Source organism: Lampris incognitus, chromosome 2 (genome assembly GCF_029633865.1).
Source record: "Lampris incognitus isolate fLamInc1 chromosome 2, fLamInc1.hap2, whole genome shotgun sequence".
In the NCBI taxonomy this organism is placed as follows: domain Eukaryota; kingdom Metazoa; phylum Chordata; class Actinopteri; order Lampriformes; family Lampridae; genus Lampris; species Lampris incognitus.
Genome location: NC_079212.1, coordinates 135,557,502 through 135,571,078, shown reverse-complemented (window position 1 = coordinate 135,571,078; position 13,577 = coordinate 135,557,502). Strand labels below are relative to the sequence as shown.

Sequence of the window (13,577 nt, the reverse complement as noted above, 5' to 3'; positions counted from 1 at the left end):
GTATGGCCGATCCACCTGACCTACATGTCTTTGGACTGTGGGAGGAAACCGGAGCCCCCGGAGGAAACCCACACAGACAAGGGGAGAACATACAAACTCCACACAGAGGACGACCTGGGATGACCCACCAAGGTTGGACTACCCCGGGGGGGGGGGGGGCCCGAACCCAGGACCTCCTTGTTGTGCGGTGACCGCGCTAACCACTGCGCCACCATGCTGCCCATATATATATATATTGTAGCGAATTCGGGGGGCAACCGCAGGAACCAACGTGTCTACTTATCCATGGACGTTATACTGGTGTTATACTGCAAACTCCACCACTCCACATTGGTATCTATAAAATTCGACAAAACATATATAATTGTACGTTTTTTTACGCCGCTATTGTGTTGTTATTGTAAGAAACATTGAAAAATAAGATTTGCTCTATGTAACAATGTGGAATGCATCCAAAAATATCCTGCAATAAAAATATTCTTACAAAAATATATTATAAGCTGTTCTGGGCTAAAGAGTTTAAAAGCAACAAGTAGGTGGTTTTCTGGACCGTGATGCAGTACACTCCAATCCAGCAGGGGCCAGTACTGCTCCAGTGCGTTGCTTGAAACCCGCCAAAGATAAAAACCCCAAGTAAAAAAAGATAAAAACACCGCTTGTTAACGACGTGAGACCCAGCACGATTTTTGTTTTCCCACCAGAATGAACAACGCCACACTTCAGTCATTCCAAGTCTTTCTCACGGAGCGATTGACTGCAGCTGCTTTTGAGATATTTGGATTTGTGGAAAAAATAATAATAGATTACGAAGAGGAGGTTCATCGGAAGGAGGAGAACCGAAGGCAGCAGAGGCTTCCGCGTTTGGTGTACCAACCAGAGATATTGCGCAGGGCGGGTCTGTGTTCCGCTTAACTTAAACAGTATTTTATTATATAGCGTTTTAGCGACCGACCCTGTCAGACGACGTGATGCGATACGGCCGCTACTCCGAGTCATAATCACGTGTGTTGGTGTAGCGTGGTTCTCTGCGTTGTGTGGTTTGTTGGTGTGATTGACGACGCTGCGACGACCAGGTAGATGATATCGTATGCATTGCCACCAGAAGCCTGTAAGAAAACAGTACACAGCAGTGAATATACAGGTCTCCTTCCCCATACAGCGCCCACAGCCTGCAATGGCTCACCAGCAACGCTATTTTCAGTACATGAACTCTAGTGCGCATCCTAACAACGCACTCCCACACTAGAACGACGTGCAGAGTTACCATCACTTGTTCTACATTGGCCAAGCAGACACATACATGGAATTTGACTCCGGTTTCGTGGCTCTCTCAGTGAACTTAACATAGAGATATATACACAAGGATGACGTATACAGACAAAATAGGAGGTGATAAGGCGCAGTGGTGCAGAGAATATATCATAAATGCTGAAATAGATGGTAGCAGGTTACTGATGTAAACTACTAGTTAGACCCGCTAACGGGTCTGACCCTTTAGCCGAGCGGTTAGTGATGTCGCCTTGTGGTGCAGTACACCCCGTATCGAATCCCGCACCGGGCAAGAACATAACCGGTTACACTGACATACATGCCTGAGGTAGGTGGACATGACAGAGCGTAGCAGTATACGTACACTGTACAATACATTAGTAACGCTAATGTCAGTAGGCTCTCTGAGAGCTAGCCAGTTATCTCCCACACGGGCTACGTTGAACCAGTGTTGAACCAGTCTTTGCCGCTAAATTGTAAGATGTCGGGGAGTGCAAATTGTTTTATTACGCAGAACCAAGATACGCACAGATAAATTTCGGTTTAGTCATCATTAGAACCGCCATTAACTGGTACTCAGTACTAGTTTCTTTGTCAGCCTGATTTACATCTGCCTCAGGCGAATACGGAGTCATTTAGCATTACAGCTAACAGCTAGTAGTTAGTATCTTAATTCGAATAATGAGCGCTGACCCATCTGTAATTCATATTCTTGCTGAATGAAATAACTAATCATTTTTGACTTCGTTGAGAATCGAGTTTCAAACAGTGCCAATATCTCGGTAAAGGGGGTCACAGCATTGTTCATGGGGGATGACATGTTCACTGTTGCCTTGTCAAATAAATCTTTAGCCAGATTAACCCGTTTAATCCCAAAGGTCACAACTGTGACCGCGTGTTTTTTTTTCCTGGAAGTGTTAAAGGCTAAAAAAAAAACTTGTTAAAAACCCAAAGTGTTGTTGGCTTTGGGCAAGAAATTCAACTTTTAAATGAAAGAAACATTGTCTTGATTAAAATTTATCAATGTCATGTGACTAGTGTGAAAGGTCACATGACCAGATCAGTTTACTTCCTGCTTGCACTTCTGGATGGTGTCTTCCTCACACTTCTACACAAGGAAGTAAGTAAAACACCTTAATTAACAGATAGAACTATCATATTTTCTACATATATTCTTTAAAGGCTCTACTACTGATATATTTTAAGAATTATACTCCTGCATATATATTTTGCTCGTAAGAGGTGTAAATTTGTTAACGGTCGCAATTGTGACGTGGTATAACAGTGTTTCAAATGAAAACGCAGGTTTTGGCTGTTAATCCTAGTTATCATTTGTTTTTTCTTAGGAGAAGATGTCCTGAAGAAAACAAGACCCCATGACGCCACAAAAAAACAGAAAACATAATTTTTGTTTTTAATGCACTTTTTGTTTTTAATATTTATTGTGTTATTTGTTTTTATGCGACACCGGTCCTTATGAAACATAATTTCGTTCCCTTTTATGTATGAGACATGCATATGAGGCAATGACAACAAAAGTAGTCTTAAGTCTAAAAAAAAGCTCTTAAAAATATCCAAAATAGAGTTTTTAAAAGATCAAAACAACCAGCCGCATTCAAGAGTCCACATTTCGTGACCTGTATGTCCCAACTGCAGCAGAGTGCATGGGCTAGTAAGATTTCAGGGAGAAGTCAAGCCCAGCTTCCCGACCTTTATAATAGGAGGGTGTTCAGAAAGGCTACTTCCCTTCTGGAGTGCCAAGGTCACCCCCTTCGGCCAGAGTTTGAGCTGTTACCCTCAGGTCGTCGGTTGAGGATGCCCTGTATTAGGACTAAGCTTCCTTTGTCCCCAGTACCATTCAATTGTTAAATAGTAGATAGTATTCATCTGTTGTCTGCAGATCGGTTCTTCTATGGTCTGTATATTTGAACTCCTTTGGTTCTCCTTGCCCGCTATGTCCTGTTGTTGTTTTGTTTTTGTCCATCAGTGATATGTCAATTCTGCCTTGGTGTTTGTATGTTTTGTTTGTGTGAGAGTTTTATATATACTGGCTGCAAATTAATTTCCCTGTAAGGGACAATAAAGACACTCTGACTTTTACTAAAGTAAACTAAACCTGATCCAGTCGATTTGTTCCTGTTGATGTACCCTTCTCTGAGGGAGCTCACTGTTGATATGTCAGATATCTGTTCAATGCAAACCAAAGGGAAGATACTTGATCTGAACATGGATGAGTTGCTGACTTTCTGTGGGGTTCTTAACACATCTGGCTACAGTTCTGTGTGGCAGCAGCACATGTTTTGGTCATATGAGCCTGATGTCTACAATGACGCCATCTCAAATGTGATGAGAAGGAATCGCTTTGATGAGATAACGACCTCAACCCATCTGGTAGATAACTCAAAGGCCAAAGATGATCCTTTCTACAAAGTACGGCCCATCTTCAGTGCACTGAATGAGTCTTACAAAATGATACCATACCCAAAATGGTTATCGGTTGACGAAAGCATGATACCTTATTATGGCAGGCATGGTTGCAAGCAATTCATCAGGGGCAATCAAAAAGGGTATTAAGGGGTGTGTGCAGGTAGCGTAGCGGTCTATTCTGTTGCCTACCAACAAGGGGATTGCCAGTTCAAATCCCTGTGTTACCTCCGGCTTGGTCGGGTGTCCCTACAGACACAATTGGCTGTGTCTGTGGGTGGGAAGTCGGATGTGGGTATATGTCCTGGTCACTGCACTAGCGCCTCCTCTGGCTGGTTGGGGCACCTGTTCAGGGGGGAGGGGGAACTAGGGTGAATAGCGGGATCCTCCCACAGGCTGCGCCCCTCTGGCGAAACTCCTCACTGTCAGGTGAAATAGATGGTGGCTGGTGACTCCACATGTATCCGAGGAGGCTTGTGGTAGTTTGCAGCCCCCCCCCCCCCGGATCGCCAGAGGGGGTGGAGCAGCGACCGGGGTGGCTCGGAAGAGTGGGGTAATTGGATGGGTACAATTGAGGGAGGAAAAGGGGGGGGGAGGCATACAATTTGTGTGTTAGGGAAGTCAAAGGAGTAAAATGTATGTACTCAAATTGCAAGGAAAATTTTGGGATTAAACGGGTTAACTTCAATGATATTTTCTAACTATGAAAATACTAGCATTTGCTCCTGCTTTAATCAATGTCATAATAGCCAACATAGTTGCTTAGTTCACCAAATTTGTGAGCTGTCTTGTATGCCATCCCCTTTGTAGTGTGTTAGGCGTTATAGTTTACTTGTGTTCATTTTGACACACTTGAGTGAGTTTTTATACATTCACATTCAGTGAATGTATAAAAACGAACTGGTTGAAATTACTATGTTTTGGGTCCAGTGGGTTGAAAATGATGTACACATTGGGAGATGGGTTCCTAAACTGGGGCTTATGTTGGGTACTTTATTGAACAACGGCAAATATCACTTACATCCACTGCATCTCGGACCAGTGGTAACACACTACCATTTCCACCCTTGCAGTCTCCAAGCATCCAGCCGCCTCTGAATCAGCTGAGGTGATTTTCACTAAGCAGCAGGAGCACCATCCACAGGAGTGGAGCCCCAGCGTGGACCATGAGGACACGGGAACCTCAAGGATTAAAGAGGAGGAGGACAAGGAGGCACGATTGACCAGTTCAATTGAGGAGCAGCCATCAGCCAAAGATAACGATGAGGGTGAGGCTTTAACAGAAGAGCTTATTTAGCCTAATGAACACTGATGAGATTTTTTTAACTATCAAAATACAAGTATTTGCTCCTGCTTTAAACTGTCAGAATAACCAACATAGTAGCCCAATCTATCAAATTTGTGAGCAGTTTTTAAAGCCATCGACTTTGAAGTGTGTTAGACATTATAGTTTACTTGTTTCAATTCTCACACACTTTAGTGATTTCAGTGAATGTATAAAAACCACCTGGTCGACATTGCTATGTTTTGGGTCCAGTAGGTTTAAAAGATGGGCACACTGGGAGTCCGGGTAGCGTAGCAGTCTATTCCGTTGCCTACCAACACGGGGATCACCAGATCGAGTCCCCGTGTTACCTCCAGCTTGGTCGGGCATCCCTACGGACACAATTGGCTGTGTCTGCGGGCGGGAAGCCGGATGTGGGTATGTGTCCTGGTCGCTGCACTAGCGCCTCCTGGTCAGCTGGGGCGCCTGTGCAGGGCCGGGGGAGACTGGGGGGAATAGCGTGATCCTCCCATGTGCTACGTCCTCCTGGCGAAATTCCACACTGTCAGGTGGAAAGAAGCAGCTGGCGACACCACATGCATCGGAGGAGGCATGTGGTAGTCTGCAGCCCTCCCCGAATTGGCAGAGGGGGTGGGGCAGCAACTGGGACAGCTCAGAAGAATGGGGTGATTGGCCGAATACAATTGTGGAGAAAAATGGAGAAAAAAAATCCAAAAACAAAAAGATGTGGACATTGGGAGATGAGTTCCTAAACTGGGGGTAATGTAGATTAATTTATTTCAAGGTGCTATATATGAGAATTTGAACCATAATAATAGCAAGAAAACAACTATTTGCTATGTGAAGAGATAGTGGAGTAATGGTGTCCTGAGCAGAAAAAACAGTCACACTCCCTCTTTGTGTGTTGTAATCCAAGCTTCTCTGTTTTGGAAGCCGGTCCGGCCACGTTTGCTCGTTAGTGCATCATGCGTGTATGTGAGGTAGCTAGCGTTAGCAGGGTAGCTAGCAAGCTAATAATTACGTTACATGGATTTAGGTCACTGGGCAGATCGAAGAAATAGCTCCTTATCAAGCTGAACGTGTTAATAACATAATTCTGTGCAGTAAAAATCAATTTTCCAAACGAACCGAACGAAATAATAGCCAAGAATGCAAAGGGAGGGAGGAGGAATGGTTGGGGGGGGGGGGTCTGTTTTGGTTTGATCTGAGATGCTGGTGCTGAATATCCTATATAGCACCTTTAACAATGGCAAATATCACTTCCATCCACTGCATCTTGGATCAGTGGTAACACACTATTATTTCCAACCTTGCAGACTTCAAGCATCCAAAGGCATCTGAATCAGCCGAGGGGATTTCCACTAAGCAGCAGGAGCACAATCAACAGGAGTGGAGTCCCAGCGTGGACTATGAGGAAATGGAAACATCAAATATTAAAGAGGAGGAGTACAAGGAGGCACTCTTGACTAGTTCAAGTGGAGAGCAGCCCTCAGCCAAAAATACTGATGAGGGTGATGCTTTAACAGAAGTTTTTTTCAGAACAGGGCAACAGTTGGAGAACAACGTGCCGACTAAAGGAAACAGTAAGCCGAAGCAATCCTTCATAAAGGGTTCTTACTGCTCTGATACTGAAAAGAGGACCATCAACCATTGCTGCCATATTTGCAACAAAGTTTTCAATAAAAAACTTGTGCTTGATTGGCACCTCAAGACTCATGGAATATACAGAGAAAAATTTGACTGTAAGATATGTGGTCAACATAATCACTGCCAGAGTCAGCTGCAAAACCACATGAGAGTCCATACCGGGGAAAGACCTTATCCTTGCCAGTACTGTAAGAAATGTTTTAAATTAAAGGGAGATCTGACAAATCATATAAGGATCCACACAGGGGAGATGCCTTTCAGCTGCTACGTCTGTCAGCGATCCTTCAAAAGAAGTTCAAGTATGAAGAGACATGTTTCTTTAATACACAAAGGAGTCATTACAAATGTGTAGATTGTGATGAAGGCAAGGGTTTTGGTGAAAAGGTACATGGACAAAATCTGTGACATCCAACTGTCAAGCTGAAAGGATGCCCCTCCATTGCCCCTGATGGCTACATGAGGCTCTGATAGGACAGTGCTGTCCAGACTGGACACAAGACAGAAGGGAAATGGAAAGGCAGATCAACAGCAAAAGCCACCCGTTAATTTTCAGTTTCAGAAAATGTGACTCACCATGAAACCGCATACGGTGGAAGAGGTTTAGTTTTGAGGATTGTACTGCCATACATTCTGAAATTGTGAACAAATAAACAGGACAATGGATATGTATGATTTTCATGTTGTTAGCTTTTACTGATAACTATCTGCTCTACACTAGCCATAGGAAAATCCTAGCCTAGTTAATATCATTAATAAGGTCCCTGAAATACTAACAATTAATGATTATTTTAACTTAAGCAACTTTTGTAATATTGAGCAACCAATGATAGCAATGAAGCCAAACATATTTTGGCTAATATTGATTCTTCCCAGTGTGCTATGGCATGTCACACCCCAACATTTTCAAGGTAGGCTAGCATTTAAACGCAGGTCGACTACTTTTCTATGGCCTGTGCTGTTGATTTTGAGTTGGAAGATGGTTCAGTCTGCTGCAGTTCTTCATTGTACGTTATGGTAGCATAAAGGCAACGCCATTTTTGAATTTTGCTACATATTACCGTAATATCAATAGCACAGGCCCTTGAAATACTGGATTAAGACATTTGTTTCAACCTGGCTAAACATGTTACCCCACCAGCAGGACTGCAGAGACACGGGGTCATGAGTGTACCTTCAATTATACAATAGCTGTTTACAAACAGGTAAAACAGTGGCCCGTCGATTCATTCCTCATATCTGCCTATGGTAAGTTAAGTTTATGTGAGCCCATTTCAGCAAAAGAAAGTGGTGAAGAGATGGACTCATATGTGGGGCTAAGTGAGAACAAGACTTCTGGGGGAACTGATGTGACTGGTGATTGTGTCAGTCTCCTGTAGCTGTCATACTATGCAACCAAACGGGAATTTAATGATATGTTAAAACAAAAGGGTTACCTGGTGCCTTTTTAAGAGTTGCTAATTAACAAAATAAATGACTTGCTGAATGCCAGGGGAACTTGAACATGAGTTAAGAGAAGTTTAGAAACTAAAAGCCAGCCGTTGCATAAAAAGGTATTTTGGTAATCAACCCTGACGCTCCGGTTATACACTTACACTATCTTGCTTTATGCCACCTTGTCTGAAAGAGAGTGGTCAAAACATGCAGACCACATTATTATCCACATAGGGTTGGAACCACCTTGGTGGTCTTACCTAGTTTTGGAGCTTTTATAAACAAGTAATTGAGAAGCTACATTTCTGTCATTTTATGGGGCCAACACTTGAATAGATAACTTTAAAAGTGACCATCCTGTATTGTTGCATGAAGGTCAGAAAACAATTCTTCCTCACTGAAAAACTTCAGTTGCAGTGGTGATGGTCCATTATCTCATGAAACAAACCATGTAATGATGATCTTATAATAGCAGAGTGATGTCAGAAAACACAGTAAATGTTTTCACCAATTAGTCATTGACATGATGGCAGCCTTTGTTAATGGATAAGCCTTTGATATCAAGTTAAATAAGAGTAATTTAGTTAATTGGTTCAGTTATAAATATGTATAATTTTAACTGGGTTGAATCCCAGGTATGTGAAGCCTACTTACTTACTGTAACTATATGCCCTAAACTGTGCTTTCATTTTCTCTTTACAGAACCACAGGTTCACAAATCTTGGCTAGCTATGTTCTCTATTGTGGATAAGTGCCCTGTGCATTGCTGTGCCTTTAACTTAAATAAAAAAAGTTCAGTCAACGAATACTGGGGTCCTGTCAAATGCATTCTGACCAATACACCTGGGCTACGAATAAGCTATTACAGTCCAACCACATTCCTACATTTCAGCAGTTTAAAATTAATAAAAATGTTGTAGTTTGTAAAGCCTAGAACCAAAACTGGTGTCAATCCAGCCTGTATGTATAGCATAAATACACTGATCTAATCTGCTGAGACTTTTTCTTTGTACTGTGCAAAAATAAAATAGCATCCACTGTGCCAGGATTCAGGCAATTCCACCTCGCTTCTGATGTGGCCTGCTCCATTGAATGAGCCTTCACTCGCAGCACTTGTTGCAGGAATGTGCTAGATTCTCCTTGTAAGGTGCTGCAGCAGTGGGAACAAGCGGTCCCGTTTCTCACAGAAAGAAATCAAATTTTCCTCTTGTAACATGCACGACAGGGGAATGGGCCTATGCTTGCGCAGGGACAGTTTACAGTCTAATGTCTAAGTTCAGTGGAGATTGGTGTAGGTTTTTTTCTAGACCAGATTCTAGTACTCACCCCAAAGACAACACACACGCTCGTGGGTATAGTTTACAATAAAAAACCAATTTATTTCAACAGTTCAAAGTAAAGTTATTTCAATAGCAATACTAAATTAGATGTGTTATATATATATATATATATATATATATATATATATATATATATATATATATATGTGTGTGTATATATATATATATATATATATATATATATGTATATATATATATATTATATTATCTTTTTAAAAGTTCTTCCTAATATTCTATTTATTGTCTATATCTATCTATATTCTATTTTATACCCTTCTAATATATTACTTATGCAGCCATATTCTACACTAACAAATTAAAGAAAATAATCCAAAATAAAGTATGAGTGCACTCAAAGAAAATAATAAAGAAAAGAAACGGGGGAATGATTCAGTCTTCCAATCTGTGCAAGGTGCAATGTCCAGATCCTACCACAATCACAGGGGCAGGTTAATGTAGAGGTGATGATGATGAATCCAAATCCAGGGCGATGATGGGGGCAATCCAAAGGGGTATCCAAGGGTTCCAAAAGGGTGTAGCAAGGGGGGTTGTTCGGGGTACTAAAAAAACAGTTTTTTAGCTTTGGCTAGCGGCTCACCAAGGAAGCTTCGTGGGAGGGATCTTTTTTGTCGTAGTTCAAATGTCCTGTAGCTCAAATATCCGTAGTTCAACTATCAATAATTCAAGTATCCATAGTCAAAGTTGTCCGTATTTCTAAATATCCGTATTTCTCTTCTCTATTGTTGACGGTTGTTTGTATGGTTTAAACTCTGTAGCTCGTGTGCCTCCTAGAGGCTACTCGTGGAACTTACATACGTCACAGGGTACATGTAATCATGTGGGTTACACTCTGATGACTCCTCGAATTGTTTGTGGAACAGTACTCCTTCACTTCATCCATCAATTTGGGTGTCTCATCTTCTCATTGTTGGACATCTTACATTGACAATGCAAAGTGTAATTGATAAGTTTATTACTGTATATGTATCTCTGCCGTGTATTAAACACGACCTTCTTCTTAAAATGTATTTGCTGTACTTGGTCATTGAAATGACTGTACATTTTATTTATGGACATATGTGTAGGCCCCAATGGAAGTCAGACCTGAACACTTACAGGGTGGAAGCAGCCTGGAAACTTGGCAAATGGGATCTTCTGGGAGATTACCTGGCTTCAGGTAGGTTTAAACATGCAGGCAATGTACATTTAATTTTGTCAAGTCTTACAATATGATACACTTTTTTGCCCTCTCTGTATTTGAATCCTTTTCATTAATTAAAATGGACATGTACTATAACCCAGATGATTTCTTCTGCCCTTTTTTTTTTTTTTTTTTTTTTAGTGGGGGGAATCTGCATTCGGGATAGTGTACTCTTTATTGTGTGTGTTGTGGCAATTATTCAATTCCACTCTGACATTAAATGAGGAGCGAGACAAAAATCTCTTACAGCATTGTCACACTTTAATGTTCATGAACAGACACACAGGCCTGGATACTTGAATGTGCACTGATCAGTACAGCACAGTGTCTCTTATAGGGCAGTTGTCTGTTCTTCTCCTCCTTATCTCATGTTTTCCAGCTCACATCCCCCCCCCAAGGCCATTTCTCCAATTAATGTGTAAAGACTTGCTACACTCAGTGAGTTTCTCATACATTTGTCTGCTATCAACTAATAGTTAACCTTTATTTGTTCACATGGAGAAGACACTTTATAACACTACCTTTGTTGTGCTACACATGAACTTTAAACATCTATCTAAGCAATGTAAAATGAAGTTACAAGTCAAAGATTGAAAGTAAGCAAACATCATGAATATGAATTGCCCTCACAATCCCCCCCATTTGATTACTTTTAATAAACAACAAATTGTCTAGATAAAACATCAAATGAAAACATGACAATGGTTATACATCCTGGGGAACATCGTACCTCACACAAAATAACTGAGGCCTGTCTGTCAGTTGCTTACATCATCACACTCCATATAAACTCACCAGTCAGACAGAAGTCATAATTATCCCATGTGCTCTCGAGCCAAACATCTCACCCCACTCTTGACTAGAAACAAGTAAAAGACTCGAGACGTTATCTACACTAATCTGAGCAGACAACATTGAGAAAAACCCAGCGTTAACATTTGGAAAAAACCTATGTGAATGCTCAAAATCCATCTGAAAACACAACACAGTCCCCAATAATCTCAATCAATGATTAATGATAAGAAAATAAATGGGAGATATATTCATAACACACATATGTCAATTGGTTACAGATTAACTAAGTGTTAACATAAGGAAAAGGAAAAGAAACCCATAAATCTAAACAAAAAGAAGGGACTTGGGGGAACCACTCTATCAAGTCAGGTCACTGCAGACGCTTTCTAAAGTCCTTATCATCAGCATCATCATTACATTACAGTCATTTAGCCGATGCTTTTATCCAAAGCGACTTAAATAATGCATCTAACGTAGGAAATCAGGAGAACTACTAGTCATCAGAGGTCATAAGTGCATCTAAACAAGCATCTAAGAGCAAAACCAGTGCTAAAGTAAAAGCGCAAGAAAGAGATTTTTTTTATGAGTGAATACAATAAGTGCTAAGAACAAGTAACAGGGTAGTAGTTCTTGAAGAGGTGAGTTTTCAACCTACGCCAAAAGATGGGCACTGACTCTGCTGTCCTGATATCAGTGGGGAGTTCATTCCACCACTGTGGGGCCAGGACAGAAAAGAGCCTTGACTGGGTCGATCGGCAGCAGGGGCCTCTGAGTGACAGGGCAACCAGGCGTCCCGAGGCAGCAGAGCGAAGTAGTTGGGCGGGGGTGTAGGGCTTGACCATGGCCTGTAGGCTAGCACCAGAGTCTTAAACTGGATGCGAGCAGCTACTGGGAGCCAGTGTAGGGACATTAGAAGGGGAGTTGTGTGGGAGAATTTAAGGCGGTTGAACACCAGACGAGCTGCAGCTTTCTGAACAAGCTCCAGAGGTCTGATGGCCGACGCCAGGGCACCAGCAAGGAGGGAGTTGCCGTAGGCCAGCCGGGAGATGACCAGAGCCTGGATGAGCACCTGTGCCATCTCGTCACCATTGACAACACCGTGGTGACACCAACTCGGACTGTGAGGAATCTGGGTGTGATCCTGGATGACCAACTGTCGTTTGCTGCAAACATTGTATCGATTGCTCGCTCCTGCAGATTTCTCCTCTATAACATCAGGAGGATTCGCCCTCACTGATGGCCAGGTCTCAGTGCGGGCAACCTTGCCCTGGAAGGAACATCAGCTCTGTCTTGTCCAGATTGAGCTTCAGGTGGTGTGTCGCCATCCACTCCGAGATGTCAGTCAAGCACGCAGCAATGCGTGTCTCTACTTGTGTGTTAGAGGGAGGAAAGGACAAGATCAGCTGGGTGTCATCGGCATAACAACGGTAAGAGAAGTCATGCGAGTGAATAACAGAACCCAGGGATGTCGTGTACAGGGAGAAAAGGAGAGGACCCAGAACCGAACCCTGTGGAACGCCTGTAGTCAGTCTGCGAGGCTCCGACACAGATCCCCTCTATGTCACCTGGTAGGAGCGATCCGTCAGGTAGGATGCAAACATTGGGAGTGCAGAGCTTGTGACACCCTGCCCCACGAGAGTAGAGAGGAGGATCTGGTGGTTCACTGTGTCGAACGCAGCTGACAGACCCAGGAGTATCAGGACAGAGGAGAGAGAGTTTGCTCTCGCAGAGTGCAGTGATTCTGTCACTGCAAGGAGGGCCGTCTCTGTCGAGTGACCCACCCTGAACCCAGACTGGTTGGGGTCCAGGAGGTTGTTCTGGTGGAGGTACAAAGAAAGTTGGTTAAAGACAGCACGTTCGAAAGTTTTGGATAGAAAGGGTAGAAGGGAAACCGGTCACTAGTTTTTGACGTCAGAGGGGTTAAGTAATGGTTTCTTGAGCAGGGGGGTGACTCTAGCAGTCTTGAAGGCAGATGGAAAGCATCCTACCTGGAGGGAGGTGTTGATGAGGTGGATTAGAAAGGGAAGGAGTTCAGATGCTATAGACTGAAGAAGAGGGGAGGGGACCGGGTCAAGGGAGCATGTGGTGGGGCGACTGGATGTGATGAGGTTTAGGACCTCGTCGGGGGAGAGGGGAGCGAGGTGGGATTGGGTGGGACGTAGAGAGGTGAGGGAGGGTGCAGAGA

General features: G+C 42.8%; 1 protein-coding gene across 2 annotated transcripts; it reads left to right on the top strand.

Annotated features, from left to right (window-relative positions):
- Nucleotides 1–642: 642 nt before the first annotated feature.
- LOC130108258 (zinc finger protein 37-like) lies at nucleotides 643–7,275 on the top strand. Of its 2 annotated transcripts, none has more exons than XR_008809864.1 (3): nucleotides 643–1,073; nucleotides 4,767–4,961; nucleotides 6,295–7,275. XR_008809864.1 is itself a non-coding variant. In XM_056275145.1 (3 exons), the coding sequence occupies exons 1-3, from the start codon at nucleotides 703–705 to the stop codon at nucleotides 6,975–6,977; spliced, it is 1,071 nt and encodes a 356-aa protein (XP_056131120.1). In that variant the 5' UTR covers nucleotides 643–702; the 3' UTR covers nucleotides 6,978–7,275. The 2 variants fall into 2 exon arrangements, 1 of the variants encoding a protein (XP_056131120.1); XM_056275145.1 differs by having other exon boundaries at nucleotides 643–895.
- The last annotated feature ends 6,302 nt before the right edge of the window (nucleotides 7,276–13,577 follow it).